Source organism: Hyaena hyaena, unplaced genomic scaffold (assembly GCF_003009895.1).
Source record: "Hyaena hyaena isolate Hyena2069 unplaced genomic scaffold, ASM300989v1 scaffold_345, whole genome shotgun sequence".
Classification (NCBI taxonomy): domain Eukaryota; kingdom Metazoa; phylum Chordata; class Mammalia; order Carnivora; family Hyaenidae; genus Hyaena; species Hyaena hyaena.
The window spans coordinates 1273139-1290804 of NW_024080976.1; the positions used below are offsets into that span (position 1 = coordinate 1273139).

At 37.3% G+C, this 17666-nt stretch overlaps 1 protein-coding gene across 4 annotated transcripts in view; it reads left to right on the top strand.

Annotated features, from left to right (window-relative positions):
• ZFP14 (ZFP14 zinc finger protein) overlaps nt 1-13577 on the top strand; it is a 33851-nt gene extending 20274 nt beyond the window's left edge. For 3 of the 4 annotated variants that reach the window (XM_039249711.1, XM_039249713.1, XM_039249712.1), the window contains one exon: nt 429-5773. In XM_039249711.1, the coding sequence (XP_039105642.1) occupies nt 429-1795 (1367 nt within the window). In that variant the 3' untranslated portion in view covers nt 1796-5773. Of the gene's footprint in view, nt 1-428; nt 5774-12755 lie in introns of those variants that run through there. The other variant, XR_005531333.1, reaches the window with a different exon arrangement.
• The last annotated feature ends 4089 nt before the right edge of the window (nt 13578-17666 follow it).

Sequence of the window (17666 nt, forward strand, 5' to 3'; positions counted from 1 at the left end):
CTCTCTCTCTCTCTTTTTTTTTTCTCTTCACTGCGATGTCTCAGCACTTGAAATCCACCATTTCCACTTTATTTTTGGGCATTTAGTATCCATGAAGAGGCCTTCAGCCATATCGAGCCGCCTTTTGGATTATCTCTTGGGATATCAATTATTTTGTTTGTTAGTGCTCTGCCAATAAAGTTGTGTAGGTTTGAGTGGTTTTCTCCAGCTGTTTTCTTCATAAAGTCTTTATTTTTTGGTGTGTAATTTTGCAGAAGATAAGGGATTTTTTTTAGTACACATATGTGGTGTTGTAGCAGAAATGCTTATTTTAGAGATACCTAATCCATTCACTTGTAATAGGCATTATTTTAGGTGCCTTTTATTTCTCTGTAGAAGCTTTCTTCTGTCACAGGAAAACAGTGTGTGTTTGCCTTGTTTTCTTTCAGATTTGGAGTCCAGATACAGGACCAATATTTTATCTCCAGAAAAGGACATTTATGAAATATATTCATTCCAGTGGGAGATAATGGAAAGAATTAAAAGTTATAGTCTTCAGGACTCCCTTTTCAGAAATGATTGGGAATGCAAAAGCAAGATTGAGGAGCATAAGGAACCACAAGAAGGATATTTTGGGCAAGTGAAAATAACTTCTGAAAAAATGACCACTTACAAAAAGCATAATTTTCTTGCTGAATATCAGAGAATTCATAATGGAGAAAAGCTGTATGAATGTAAGGAATGTAGGAAGACCTTTATTCGTCGCTCAACACTTAGTCAACACCTGAGAATTCATACTGGTGAGAAACCTTATAAATGTAAGGAATGTGGGCAGGCATTTAGACAGCGTGCACACCTTATTCGACATCACAAACTTCATACTGGTGAGAAGCCCTATGAATGTAAGGAATGTGGGAAAGCCTTTACAGTGCTCCAAGAACTTACTCAACATCAGAGACTTCACACTGGTGAAAAGCCCTATGAATGTAAGGAGTGTGGAAAAGCCTTCAGAGTGCATCAGCAACTTGCTCGACATCAGAGAATTCACACTGGTGAGAAACCCTATGAGTGTAAGGCATGTGGGAAGACCTTTAGGCAGTGTACACACCTTACTCGACATCAAAGACTTCATACTGCTGAGAAACTCTATGAATGTAAGGAATGTGGGAAAGCCTTTGTATGTGGTCCAGACCTTAGAGTACATCAGAAAATTCATTTTGGTGAAAAACCTTATGAATGTAAGGAATGTGGAAAGGCTTTTAGAATATGCCAACAACTTACTGTCCATCAGAGTATTCATACTGGTGAGAAACCCTATGAATGTAAGGAGTGTGGAAAGACTTTTAGACTAAGGCAGCAACTTGTTCGCCATCAGAGAATCCATACTCGTGAGAAACCCTATGAATGTATGGAATGCTGGAAGACCTTTAGTAGTTACTCACAACTTATTTCACATCAGAGCATTCATATTGGTGAGAGACCATATGAATGTGAAGAATGTGGGAAGGCCTTTAGATTGCTCTCACAGCTTACCCAACATCAGAGTATTCATACTGGTGAGAAACCTTATGAATGCAAGGAATGTAGAAAACCTTTTAGACTGCTCTCACAACTTACTCAGCATCAGAGTATTCATACTGGTGAGAAACCTTATGAATGTAAGGAATGTGGTAAGGCTTTTAGACTTTATTCATTCCTTACTCAACATCAGAGAATTCATACTGGGGAGAAACCCTACAAATGTAAGGAATGTAAGAAGGCCTTTAGGCAACATTCACACCTTACTCAACATCAGAAAATTCATAATGGAGTTTAAAACAAGAAGGCTTCAATTGTACATTATGTTACAGAATATCAGGAAATTCATTTTTGAGAAATTTGTTTCATGCTTTAAGCAAAGAAATTTTATATTATTGGAAAGAAATATTATTGCTTTAAAAACCTTTCATCACCATTCAGACATTGTTTATCTTCGACAAATTCATTTGAGGGAGTAATATAATGAATGTAGGGAAAACTTTAGCCTTATCTATCATTATCCCCATTTCACTACTTTATTACCAGTGTGTTATTGGACAAGGTACTTAAACTTCTGTGCCTCATTTTGCTCACTTGTAAAATGGTGATAATAGTACTTATGTATATTAGTTATTTATTGGTGTGTAATAAATTACCACAAGCTTAGTAGCTTAAAATAATACTTATCTCACAATTTCTATGGGTCAGGTGTCTGGACATAATTTAGTTGGGTCCTCTCCTTTAGGGTCTTTCATAAAGCTAAACTAAAGGTTTAAGCCAGGGTTGGGTCTCATCTGAAGGTTTAACAGGGAAAGGGATCAACTTTCAACCTCACATGGTTGTCAGCTGATGCACTGAGGTCTTCAGTTTCTAGCTGGCTGTTGGTTGAAAGCTGACCTTCGTTCCATGCCACATAGGCTTCTTCAAATGGCTACTTATTAAGTGTGCAAGCCAAGAATGTGGTAGAGCCTGCTAGCATCACAGAAGCTATAATCTTATGTGATCTAATCACCAAAATAACACTTTTGCTGTCTTCTACTGGTTAGAACCAAGTTACTAGGCTACCCCACACTCAAGGGTAGAGATTATAGAGGATTACACAAGATGAATACCACAATGTAGAACCATTTCAGAGTCAGCCTGCCACACTATGTGACAGGATTGTCTTGAGGATTAAGTAGTTAATGCTTGGAAAAATAGCAGCCACATAGCATGTTTTCTATAAATATTATCTACAGTTGTTGTCATTAGTGTTAGTGAATTCATATGAAAGAATATACTATAGAAGTAGTAAATATAGAAATGTCTCACGTCACTGCTCAGCACTTAATTAAACTTAAGATAATTTATTCCAGAAAAAATCTAGGAGATTGTATTGAATGTGAGAAGTTCTTCATCATTTGAGCTGCATCAGTAATTTCATGCTGAAAAGCAACCTTGTGAATTTCATGAAGGTGAAGTTACGAGTACAACTGTTGAAGAGTCAGAAAAATGGAATTAGTTTCCCATAGTAAATTCTAAAAAGTAAATGTTTTGCAATCCCTGTTGCCTGACCACTGTTAAAGACAAATTAGAAACTATTAAGATGGCAGAAAGGGGAAAGTAACCAGTTGGAAGTTTAATATCGTGTGTGTGTGCGCACGCGTGTATGTGTGTGTATATAAAACTCTTGTATAAAAGAAAAAACATTGCTTTATAGTCAGTATACTGTTTGATGTTCAAATTGCCCCATCTTCAACCAGTGGGAGTTGGGTCTTTTGACATGATCCCCCTACTAGTTTGATAGTTTAACTTGGTCACAGCTACACAGTTTGGTCAGCAATGGAAGATGCTTGGGCACCAACTCATCCTGAAAATTGATAAGAAGAAAAATGAGCACTTATTTTGCTTTTTCCATGTGAACCACATTTCAGAGCCACCAAAAGCTCATCAAATTAAGTCTTTTTTTAAAGAAATATTGCCAATAAACACAGAAAGAATGCTAGGATTAGAAAATCACCATTTTCTAGTTCCCTAGTGGAATAACGGGTCCAGAAAATGATCTTCAGTGGATACTAAAACTACTGAGTGAAATATTTTGTAGCGAGAACTTTACAGTGGATTTATCAAGCTGACCACCTCTGAGCCCTTTGATCAATTTTAAACCTCTATAAAAGTGGGACTATCAGACAATATCCATCTCCTGATAAAATGCAGTAGGAAGTACATACCACCACCTACAAAGCCTTACTGCCAAAAAATGAACTGAAGAAAGCAAACCTTTAAATCAAATTCTTTAAAACAAGAATTTTGGGACTAGTTGAACAAAGTAAATGGCACCACAGGGAAGCAGCCAAGCAGACCTAGAATGTGTAAAATTCTACAAAACAAATGACCTGATTTCTTCAACTAATGAGCGGTATGAAAAAGAAAAGGGAAGGGCAACTGTTAATAGATTAAAAGAAACCTAAGAGACCTATCAACTAAATTCAGTACGTGGGCATTACTTGGACCTAGTTCGAACAAAATGTAAAAAGACATTTTGGAGACACTGGGGGAAATGTGGACACACACTGAGTATTAAGCGATATTTAGAAATACTCATTTTGTTAGGGATAATATCAGTGTGGTTATTTAAAAATAAACGGTTCTATGTGTTAGAGATACATACTTACATATTTATGAAATGGTAAGATACCACATTTCCATTAGAAGACTCCAGCAAAAGAAAAAGAATTGGCACAGAGAGTTGGGAAGTAGATTAGTAAAATGTTAATTACTGACATGTAGTGGTTTGCTTGGGGAGGGGGGGCTCATTGTTCTAATATTTTCTATTTTTTAATGTACTTGAAAGTTTCAGTAATAAAATGTTTAAAAACAAACCTGGAGTGTATAGACTTAGAAATAATTGCTAATATGTGCATCTAAACTTGTGAGATGTCACCAGAATTCTGTTCAGTGAGAAATTAATGCCCTTTAGTGCATTAAGGAAATTTCATTTGTGGGTCCAGTCTTCATCATCTTCACCTTATCCTCAGCAGTCAACACAGGGCGTGTCACATAAATAAATGTGTTAAGGGAATGAGTAAGTATTTATGTCAAGAAACCAGAAACAGAACAAAATAAAACCTATACATGAGAAACAGAGCACAACTAAAAATAGAAGTTAAGGACTAAATAGTAGAAGAATTAATCCAGTGTTAACAATGACTAGATTTTGGAAGATCTAATCAAGAAAAAGAAAATGAAAGATACACATTTAGAATATTGGCAAAGGTGGCATAGCTACAGACTATCAAAATTTTGTTTTAATTATAAGGTAATACTATATTATATGTGCTATATGTATTCTAGTACATAAAATATAAAGGGGTTACTTATTTTTTCTATAGGATTCCATTATGACAGTTGACTCAAATAGACCAACAAACGAATGTGTGTGTATATGAACTACCTGCTTAAGAAAAAAAATCTGATGGTTGTACAGGTGAAAGCTTTAAGGAATAGATAATCCTTCACAAAATTCTGCCAATTAATTCTGCACAGTTAAAATAATCCTGATACAAATCTAGATGAAGATCGCTCCTAAAAAGCAAAATCTAGACCACTTTCATTTATGAAGATCCTATTAATCATAATTCTAAATAAGGTATATTTAGAATTTATTACAAAATCTTTCTTGACTCATAAGTCCATGTGTTGCCTTTCCCAAGTATCAGATATCTCCAGAAGACCAGTGTTTAACAGAGCGTAAAGCCTTAACCCAACATTGTCCATAAGCTTGTTTTGGGAAATACTAGTCCTTGGTATTTGGGGGAAAATGGTATCTCTGAAAAATGTGTGAACACAGTAAAGCATAAAAAATCTACCTTTGGGGAAATCCAAGTACACAGTATCAGTTTGTCAAAAGATATAGTAAAGAGATTTTTTTTATTTAACACAGGTTACCCCAGATTTACTTCATTGTGAAATTCTCATTCCCAGTATCTTGTACCGTCTTTACAACGTGAACCACTTTGGTAGATGCTTCCATTACCACAATGAATGTCTCAAGGGCATCGTTTCAGACATTATGGTGAGTGGGTGTGTCGAGAGGAGGTAAGGAAGGGCACTTTTCTTTGCAGCTCACATCATTCTGAAAGCTTCCTGCTTGAATTGAGGGCTTGTGCTTTTCTGTAGAATGTAAAATATTTTAGCTTGGTCCTTGATATGTATATATTAAACATGCTTAAATGGTCTGTTAAATAGTGATTAAGACATAAACCATTTTTCATTGTATTAAAAAGGCTATATTGAATATCATTTTGTGTGTTTTCTGATTTCTTTAATAAGTGAAGAATATAAGGTGCATATCTAGAAGTGAAATTGTTCACTGTCAGCTGTATATACTATCAGCTCTACATATTCTTGTTCTACAATACTGCACTAATTTTGAATCCCTTTAATCATTGAAATGAGCATCCATATTTTCTTCTGTTACTGGTTTCAACATTTAATTTCCCTGATTACAGGTGAGTTAAGGGGCGCCTGGGTGGCTCGGTTAAGCATCTGACTGCGGCTCCAGTTGTGACCTTGCAGTCCGTGGGTTTGAGCCCCACGTCAGGCTCTGTGCTGACAGCTCAGAGCCTGGAGCCTGCTTTGGATTCTGTATCTCCCTCTCTCTCTGCCCCTCCCTCACTTGTGCTCTCTCTGACTCTCAAAAATAAATAAACATTAAAAAAAATTTTAAAAACAAGGGAGTTGAGCATCTTTTTCATTTGTGTTTAGGTATTCATTATTTTGCTAACATTTTAAATTTAGATATAGTTTTATTTTCAACCTTACTAGATAATCTTACTCTATATATTTAGTCTTATGTTTTCTGCCATGTGGTCATGGTATTTGCAAATGGAAATGATTTCCCTCAATATTTACATTTATTTTATTTACACTTCTCATAGCAGTAGCTGGCATTTTCAGAATAAAGTTGAATATTAGTGGGGATACATTTCTCTCTTTTTTCCAATTTAATGGAAATCCTGTATCTCTTTAAACATTTAGTGTAATATTTCTTGATTTAGAGTAAATAGTCTTTGTTACACGTAACTAATTTCACTCAATCCCTCTTATACTTAATGCTGGCTAGATTTTGCCAGAAGCCATTTAAGATCCATTGGTACGAAGATGTGTTTCTCCTTTAATTTTTCAATGTGATGAATAACACAGATTTCTTGACAAATTCAGGAATTCTTATGACCACTTTTAGGTTCAGTAATTCAGTACAACTCACAGAACCCAGGATTCTGTGCACTCAGAACTCAGTGCACTTATGATTAGTTTTATTACAGTGAAAAGATACAAATTAGAGTCAGCTAAAGGAAGAGATGCACAGGGCAAACAGTGGGAGATATCCAAATGTGGAGTTGCCAGTCATCCTCTCCTATAGCATCAGAAATGGCATTACCTCTTCCTGGTTAGGACCTGATAATCCCCACAGGGAAGTTTGCCTGAGCCTTTGGTTGCCAGAGTTTTTCCTGGGACTCAATCACATTCTTCCCATGAGGCTGATCACTTAGTCTCCAGCTTCTTCTGAAGGTTTGAGCTCATACCTTTAGTCTCCAGTTCCTCCAGAGGTCACAACTGGTATGTCCCAAAGCCCCCATCATAACTTACATTGGCAGACCATCTGGTGGCCAAAGCTTCCAAGCAAACAATGACACTTCTATCAGGACATTCCAGGATCCCAGAGATCATCTACAAGTCTGAAAACATGCAGTTGCTTGTAAGGAAAAATCTATATGTTCGAACGCTCAAATGCTTTTTTTTTTTTTTTTTTTTGAGTGGGTATTTGATGTCATCACATTGGCCTGGCACTGAGAATATGGGCTTGTTAAGAACAGAGCTGCAAGTCAAAATGAATTTTATGTTTTGTCTTTATTCTGTTTTACCAATATATAAGAAAGATGATGTCTAAGGTAGTTCAAAAGTATTGTTGGAAAAGGAAACAAGTAAGACTATCCTATTACACCAAGGGATAGAAAGAAACATCATTATTATGCTGTTATAGGAAGTTTTTTATTTCATATGGCTGTGCCTAGCTAGCCTCTCTCAACAGTTGATCATCCATTATCCAGTGCCCACTTCAGATTTAAGCCATCGTCCTGGGTTTTGGTGCACACACACTACACAAAATTTAAACCAGACTTCTTATTTGCTAAGCTACAAACTATATATCCCAGGGCATTTTGGTGGTTATCTGCTTACCCTATATTTCATCTGAAGTAGGAAGAGCAGGAGATTTTGATAAAGACATTTGAAAGGAAATGAAAACAAACTATCTGAAAGCATTTATTAAATATTCCATATTCAGATATTTTTTAAAGAAGGAAGCTCTTGGCACAGGCAGTATTTTTTTTAATATTTATTTTTGAGAGAGCACAGGCGGGAGGGGAAGAGAGAGGGAGACAGAGGATCCAAAGTGGGCTCTGTGCTGACAGCAGTGAGCCAGATGCAGGGCTCAAACTCATGAACTATTAGTCGAATTCATGACCTGAGCCGAAATTGGATGATCAACTGAGCCACCCTGGTGCCTCCCTTATTCGGGTTTTTTTTAATTGATTCTCATCAGTTGCCTAAGTTTTTGTGTAGCTCTCTAGTGAAGTCTTAAGGTCAAATCTCAACTACATGAAAAATGTCCCTTCTCTCTAAAAATCTTGTCTTATACAGCTAGCTCAGAGCCTGGAGCCTGTTTCAGATTCTGTCTCCCTCTCTCTCTGACCCTCCGCTGCTCACGCTGTTTCTCTCTCTCTCAGAAATAAATAAAACATTAAAAAATTTTTAAATCTTGTCTTATAGATCATATTTTGAATCCAATAGGTTCCTATACACCTTTCCATTATTCAGGTGTATAGTCTTAAGACTTCTACCTCCTAAGTATCCCAACTGTTACTATTTCTCTGCAGTATCCAATACATTGAGAACCTGTCTCTGGTCCCTATTTGGTTTTTTGAGGTAAATACTGACCTGCAACAAAACCTTCAGTCTTAATGATATTTCAGAAAGAAGATATAAGAGTGGCCAATATACACACAAAAGGATGCTCAACATTATTAGTTACCGTGGAAATGCCAGTTAAAACCACAATCAGGGGCACCTAGGTCAGGAGGTAGAGCATCCAACTCTTGATCTCAGTATTGTGAGTTCAAGCCACATGTTGGGCATGGAGCCTACTTAAAAAACAAAAGCAAAAACCCACAATGAGAGACCACGACTCAAGCAGTAGAATAGCTAAAATTAAAAAGATTGATAGTATAGGCTGAGAGTGGAAAAGATTGACAGTACAAAGTGTTGGTGAGAATATGGAGCAACTAGAACTCTACATATGGGAGAGATATGGGAATTTAAAATGAAATGACCTCTGTTGAAGACAGGTTAGCAGTTTCTTTCTTTTTTTAATGTTTATTTTGAGAGACAGACAGACAGAGACAGAGTATGAGCAGGGGAGGGGCAGAGAGAAGGGAAGACACAGAATCCGAAGCAGGCTCCAGGCTCTGAGCTGTCAGCACAGACCCCAACGTGGGGCTCGAATTCATAAACTGTGAGATCATGACCTGAGCTGAAGTCAGGTGCTTAACCAACTGACCCACCCCTGTGCCCCAGCAATTTCTAACAGAGTAAAATATAAAGTTAACAACTGAGGAATTCCAATCCTGCTAACATACTCAAAAGAAATAAAACCATATGCCAAAAGCACTCTGAAAAAGCCACACACAAATGGATAAAACACTGTATGATTTCTTTTTGTGAAATTCCAGAAAATGCAAGCTAATCTACAGTGACAGAGAGCAGATCAGTAGTTGTCTGGCACAAGGTATGGTGGGAGAAGTTAACTGTAAACAGCCATGAGGAATTTTCTCAAGCAATAGAAATGTTCTGCATCTTAATTGTCATGGTAATTACATGGGTAATACCTTTCAAAGCTCTACTGTATAATTAAAATGGGTGCAATTTATTGTATATAACTTAATACAGTTGATAAAGTGATATCAAGCTGTATACTTATGATTTATACTCTTTATGCACTTAAGAAAGAGAAAAGCTGCCTCTGACATGCAGGAGGTGGCCTGGTACTATCAACGACATCTCGGTGTTTTCCTGTTGATCATAAGTGATTCCACATAACATCAACATTAGATACGCAATTCTGTGACCCTGATGGACCAACACAAAAACAAGATCACTCTGTAATCATATCTAAACACATACGAAATGTGAACATTATTCAAGCCACAAAATGCTAAACATACTCCTGGATAGCATGAATGAATGCTACTTCTTTTTAAAATTATTTTATTTAAATTCAAGATAACATACAGTGTAGTATTGGTTTCAGAAATAGAATCCAATGATTCGTCACTTCCATATGACACTCAGTGCTCATCCCAACAGGTGCCTTCCTTGATGTCCATCACCCACTTAGCCCATCACCCCACGTACCTCCCCTCCAGCAATCTTGGTTATTCTCTGAATTTAAGAGTCTTTTATGGTTTGCTCCCTGTTTTTATTTTTCCATCCCTTCCTCTATGTTCATCTGTTGTGTTTCTTAAATTCCATGTATGAGTGAAATCATATATTTGTCTTTCTCTGATTTTGCTTAACATAAGATAATACACTCTAGTTTCAACAACATTGTTGCAAATGGCAAGATTTTGTTGTTTTTAAATGTTTTATTTGTTTGTAAGAGAAAGACTGCGTGAGCAGGGGAGGGTCAGAGAGAGAGGGAGACACAGAATATGAGGCAGGCTCCAGGCTCTGAGCTAGCTGTCAGCACAGAGCCCGACACGGGGCTCGAACCCATGAACCGTGAGATCATGACCTGAGCCGAAGTCAGACGCTTAACTGACTGAGCCACCCAGGCGCCCCAAGATTTCATTCTTTTTGATCACTGAGTAATATTCCATTGCATACATATACCATACCCCTTTATCTATTAATCAGTCAATGGTTCTTTCCATAATTTGGCTATTGATGATAGCAATGCTATAAACTTTGGGGTACATGTGCCCCTTCGAATTAGCATTTGTGTGTCCTTTGGATAAATACTTAGTAGTGCAGCTGCTAGGTCATAGGGTAGTTCTATTTTTAACTTTTTGAGGAACTGCCATACTGTTTTCCAGAGTGGCTACACCAGTTTGCCTTCCCAGCAAGAGTATAAGAGGGTTCCCCTTTCTTTGCATCCTCACCAACATCTGTTGGTGCCTGAGCTGTTAATTTTTGCCATTCTGACAGGTGTGAGGTGGTATCTCACTGTGGTTTTGATTTGTATTTCTCTGATGATGAGTGATGTTGAGCATCTTTTCATGTGTCAGCCATCTGGATGTCTTTGGAAAAGTATCTATTTATGTCTTCTACCCATTTCTTGGCTGGATTTTTTTGCTTTTTGGGTGTTAAGTTAGGAAAGTTCTTTATAGATTGTGGATACTAACCCTTTATCTGATATGAAACGACTGCCACTTCTTTACCAATTACCATTTTAGCCTTCCTTTAGTCTTCCCTCCTTACAGATAAGATTTATAAAGGGGCGCCTGGGTGGCTCAGTCGGTAGAGCGTCCGACTTTGGCTCAGGTTGTGATCTCGTGGTTCATGGGCTTGAGTCCCATGTCAGGCTCTGTGCTGACAGCTCAGAGCCTGGAGCCTGCTTCAGATTCTGTGTCTCCCTCTATCTGCCCCTCTCCCACTCGTGCTCTCTCTCAAAAATGAATAAACATTAAAATTTTTTTAAAGATTTAAGATATGCAGTTATGGAATTAACCTGATTCCTGACAACATCCAATCCAGAACAAAGCCCCACTTCCTTAAACCTTCTCTAAATTAATAAACACAAACTCAATGTTGTTATTCCCCTTTGCTACAATGAGCAGTAAACCCAGCTTGTTTGAATACAAGAAATGTTCCTGGTAGTGATCGGCTGGAGGACACTGACACATTTTAACTATGTAAAAATGTTAGCATGAAGATAAGCAGGGTTTTGTTAGGGTTCAATTTTTTAGCTGACTGACCACAAGCTAACTTGGATTCAACACTAAGGAAATTGTATATTTATTCACTTAATCAAAGCCTTAAGATCACTCCTGACAATGTTTTTTAGTTCAATCAAATACAGGGAACAACTAATTACTTGCCATTTTTGCTGTCAGTCATTAACGGATTGTTTCAGGCTTAACAGTCTTTTTTATCTTGAAAAATTCACTATTTCCCTTAATATAACATTGCTGCATCTCTCTAAAGATCTTTCTAAAGATCTCTCTGGCCATCAAAAGCCACCAGGCTCTATAATAGTGAAATTGTGGTTTATAAATGAAAGCAAGACCTATTGTAGTAAACAAGGAGGTTAATTAGCATGATTTATTTTTTATTTTATTTTTTGCATTCACAGAAGGGATGAGTATTGAATGAGTTATTTCAGAGAATCTCCTTAGTTTAATGAAGCATGTACTACACAGATGTCAACTGTACTCCAATTAAGAAAGAATATTTTACATTTATAATAGCCAAAAACTGGAAACAAAACAGACAAATGGATAAACTCAGAGGTGAAAATCACTGTAATTATAGTATGCACTTAGTTTTGTATGTTGTCACTTAAAATTTTAATATGGCCTGTAAGGTCAATTATGTTTCACATTTATGATTTTTTAAAAAGTTGTCTTTACTTAAGTAAACTCTATACCCCATGTGGAACTTGAACTCATGACCCCAGCCAGGATCAAGAGTTGCATGCTCTTCTGACTAAGCCAGTCAGTCACCCCTTAAGATTGTATTTTCAAATAATCTCTACACCTAAAGTGGGATTCAAACTTACAACCCTGAGGTCAAGAACTGCATGCTCTACCAATCGGGCCAGGTAAGTGCCCCTCTTAGAATTTCACTTTGGTTGTATTTCATCCATTAGCTTACCTCTTCCACTGGAGTTGGGCATTATCTTGAATTTTTCCTGGATCCTTCTCATATAACTGAATGAAGGATGAAGAGTGGGAGTTGGCAGTAGAGTAGGGAATAAATTGCAGTGTAATCAGATTAGTATATCTCTTTCTAATGGGCTGACCTGCCCTGTGATTAAAATGGTAAAAAGTTCTGGGCCATTGCATTTGCAGGAGAGTAGTAGATGAGGAGAGAAAGCCCTTTCTTCTTCGTACATGCGTATTAATAATGTGTAACTAATGTAATAATATTTAAGAACCAATATAAAATGACCCAACCTAGCTTTATACTAAGAAAAATTAATTTTTTTCTCTGAACAGTTTTCTAGGGACAGCAAGTTGGAAGAGAACGAGGACCAGAAAGGCAGAAGCCATGTCTTCTTTCCTCATCTGGCATCTCACGCGCCCTGCAACATGCCTGAGCTGAAGGAGGGAAGACCCCATCCATAAACAACGCTTACAGTTTTGATTTATATGGTGGACTCAGTCAGGGTATGGTCTATCCATGATTCCATCCAGGGTCAGCAAATGTACTTGTTCCACCAGATTCAGTGGGATCATGTCAGACAAGAATGAATCCGTCATCTCGTCCCAAATTGTGATTTCTCATCACAATCCACATACTTCACCTGGACTCCACTGCAGGTGGGAGTTGGCATGCAATCTAGGTTCCAGCAGGTACTAGCTGAACTTGGAGGCGGAGGAAGTGAGCATAATGGAGTGGTGGTGGCATATGGAAGGATAGGATTCGCAGTGGCAGGAGTGACTGGTTCCCCTATGGCAGCTGTTGGAAGTTTCCAGCTCCCAGTCCTTAGAACATTAGGGGAGAAGCATAAAGTAGCAATAGATTTTCTTTAACAGTACTACATCCAAGTACTATTCAAGAAACTGTGTATCTGAGCCTTTATATTTGTTGTATATCTGGACCTTTATCCTTACTTTTTTTCTGGATTGTACAGCCCTTAAGTCTAATTCCTTGGTGTTCTGAGAATTTTTCAAATGACAAAATATTCTTTAGTAAATTCCTTGCTAAAATATATAGAAATGATTTTTCTTATCTGCAATTGTTTTCTATTTCACCAATAAAGAGACTTCAATGAATAAACTGTATAAAAAACACAACACAGCACATTAAAATTAGGTATTTTTCAAGTTTGAGATCTCACATATTGTCAATAAGAAAAATTGCAGAAATATGTATCACCATTTTGTTACTTGGAAACCCATATGTGCCATCTGTGTATACACTTAAGTATTGATTTTACAGATATTATGTTCACCAAGTTATTGCCTCTGCAGACACAGGGAGAAGAGCAAGACTGAAGGGAAAAGACAAGACTTATTTATGAAATGATTTACTTCTTTTATAAAATTTTAATAAAAAACAATTAGATGTCTAATTAGTAAGCACCAGTTATACAGGTGCTACTGTTTTTCTGAATTATTTAGTCAAGAAAATTTAAAAGCATAAAATAAGAAAGTTTGGAAAAATTAGAAGAATACTGGAACAATACCATAAAAGTAGATATCATACAGCAAAAAAGATATTTAAAACGTGCTGAGCAAACTACAGCTTGCTGGCCAAATATGGCCTATTGATTGTTTGTGTAAATAATTTTATTGGAAAATAGCCATGCCCATTTTCTTACATTCAGGATTTCTCAACTTCAGCACTAATGATATTTTGGACCAGATAATTCTAAACATTTTTTCTAATGTTTATTTATCTAGAGAGAGAGAAAGAGAAAGCACAAGTGGGAAAGAGGCAGAAAGAGAGGGAGACACAGAATCTGAAGCAGGCTCTAGGCTCTGAGCTGTCAGTACAGAGCCCAACGCGAGGCTCAAACCCACCAACCGTGAGATTATGACCTGAGCTGAAGTCAGACCCGCTTAATCAACTGAGCCACCCCCAGATCTGTTGTGAGGGGCTGTACTATGCATTACAGGGTATTCAGAGCATCCCTGGCCTTTGCCCACTAGATGACAGCAGCCCTCCCCTTCAAACTGACAACCAAAAATGTCTCTGGACACTGCCCAATGTCTCCTGGGATTAGGAGTAGGAAAGGTAAAACTACCTCTGGTTAAGACCACTGGTTCATGTACGCTTTCACACTACAAAGGCAGAGAAGATTCTCTATGACCACAAAGCCTAAAATATTTACTGCCTGACCCTTCACAGAAAAAGTCTGTTGGTTTCTTTTGCCATTAAAAAAGGTAAAAAATACATGCTAGACTAAGAAAACCAACTGCAAAGTATGTAACAAAGTTTCTACAAACTCCTTCAAAAACTACTCCAATTTAAAAAACGGAATACATGGGCGCCTGGGTGGCTTAGTCAGTTGAGCGCGTTCAACCGGCTTCAGCTCAGGTCATGATCTCACAGATGGTGAGTTTGAGCCCCTTGTCAGGCTCTGTGCTGACAGCTAGCTCAGAGCCTGGAGCCTGCTTTAGATTCTGTATCTCCCTCTCTCTGACCCTCCCCTGCTTATGCTGTCTCTCTCTCTCGGAAATAAATAAAACATTTAAAAAATGAATAAATTTAAAAATAGAAAAAATGGAATACATAAAAACAAGCAATTCACGGCAACAAAATTCAAATAACTCTTAGGCATAAATGTTCAACCTCACCAGCAGTTAAGAAAATGCAAATTAAGGCACTTTTTTTCTTCATTTTTAAAAATTTTATTTTTATTTTAAAAATTTTTAAATGTTTTATTTATTTCTGAGAGAGACAGCATGAGCAGGGGAGGGTCAGAGAGAGAGGGAGACACAGAATCTGAAACAGGCTCCAGGCTCTGAGCTGTCAGCACAGAGCCCGATGCGGGTCTCAAACCCATGGACTGTGAGATCATGACCTGAGCCGAAGTCGGACGGGCAACCAACTTGGCCATCCAGGAGCCCTTATTTTATTTTTCTTAATGTTTATTTATTTTTGAGAGAGAGAGAGAGCACGCACAAGCAAGGGAGAGGCAGAGAGAGAGAAAGAGAGAATGAATCAGAAGCAGGCTCCAGGCTCTGAGCTGTCAGCATAGAGCCCAATGTGAGTCTCAAACTCATGAACCATGAGTCATGACCTGAGCTGAAGTTGGATGCTTAGCCCACTGAGCCACCCAAGCACCCTCTTCATTCAACTTAACAAAAGACTCATTCTTTTTTTTTTTTTTTAAGTGAAGTCCATTACCATTTGGGTTCTTTTATTTCTTCCTCTATGGAATTACTTATTTCTAATGTTTTATATTATTGACTGTTTTAAGATTCTTACTTAGTTAAACTGAATCTTGCAAAACAGCAACTGGTTCCACAAATACTTCACAGAAGTTGATTTGAGTAGGCACTTAATCTGGGCTAAATTTAAAAAATTTTATGTTTGCACGTTACCAATCCAGAAGAGAAAGCTAAAATGAATAATCATTAATTAAAAGGCCTCATTTAAAAAAATTTTAACTTTCGGAATATAATGTGTGATAATAATATAGTAGGGAACAATATTTCTACATTACAAATTTAAAAATTCATGTAAGATATCTTTCATTTCTCTATTTTTCCTTATTTTTTCTGTAGGAGCAAAACATTGGGGGGGAACAAAAGATTCATTCTTCACTGAAGTTGTTGGGAATGGACATATATTCCTAGATTAATGGTTAATTTCAGAAAATAATAAGGTATTAACTACTACATTTAAAATACATTATGTTGTAAGGCAAGGAATCCAACTGGTAGGAATCCATCCACTCAACACAAACACCAACATGAAACAACACACGTGTAGTAAAATTGTACAATTATTTGTAAAATAACAAATCTGAAGTGAAGTGGTAGAAGACTGGGCTGCATATATTATGCTCTGTCTTTATGATTTAAGAGTCTAAAAGCTAAAAAGTTACACTTGTAGGCACTGGCTGGCTGGAAGCCCAGTCATGGTAAATTACCAAGTGAGAAAAGGAGATTGCACCTCAATGTGTAAGCATGATCCCATTTATACTAAATTACACTACACACACACACCCCCCCACCACCACCACCACCACAACAAACTTCCTAGATGTGGGCATGCTTCTTGAGAACGGCAAAAAGCATGGAAGGCTTTGGTAATGGCAATTCAGAGTATAAATGTAGCTGTTGTTACTGTTTTTAAATCCATTTTTGAGAGTGCAAGCGGGGATGGGCAGAGAGGGAGACAGAGAGCCCTAAGCAGGCTCCACGCTGAAAGTCACCCAACGTGTGGCTCACTTGAAACTACAAACTGTGAGGTCACGAATCAAGCCGAGATCTAAAGTCAGATGCTTAACCAACTTAGCCACCCACGCGCCTCTAGTTGTTTGTTTTTTAAATTGATTTATAATCTCTACATCCAACATGGGGCTTGAACTCATGACTGCAAGATCAAGAGTCATATGCCCTTCAGACTGAGCCATCCAGGCACCCTGATAGGTTTTTAATGTTTATAATACAACCGTGTTTTGGGGCATCTGGGTGGCTCAGTCGGTTAAGCATCAGACTTCGACTCAGTTCATGATCTCACACTCCGTGGGTTTGAGCCCCGTAACAGGCTCTGTGCTGACCGCTCAGAGCCTGAAGCCTGCTTCGGATTCTGTATCTCCCTCTCTCTCTGTTCCTCCCCCAATTCATGCTCTGTCTCTCTCTCTCTCAAAAATAAATAATAAAAAGTTAAAAAATATTTTAAAAATAATATAACCCTGTTTTGGTTTTCTTTTTTTGTAAAACATGTTATATGAAACTAGATTACAACTTTCAAGTCTTGAAAAAAGGAAAATACATATACATGGGCAAAAACTGAAAGAGAATAATCTCTTAACATGTTATATCAAAAAATATTAGCAATTATAATGAAACCAGTATTATGATCATGCCTGGTTTTGCCTATCTTTATTAATTCTTCAATTCCTCCTAAGGGTAGAAGTTGTCCTATTAAAACAGTATGTACAACTTTCAAGAACAGATTTAAGAAATGATTATACCAGTGCAGATACAATTTAGCAATCATTTTCCTCCTTTAAAAAATGCTTGGAAGCACCTGGCTGGCTCAGTCAGCAGAGCATGCATGCGATTCTTGATCTCAGGGTCTGGAATTTACACCCTACATGGGCATAGAGCATACTTAAAAAAATAAAAAATGCTTGGATTTTTATCATAAATTCTCCTCCAATGGGCTACTTAGCTATAATTGATTTAGTTTACCATATAATACATGTTTACATTAAGCTTATGTGA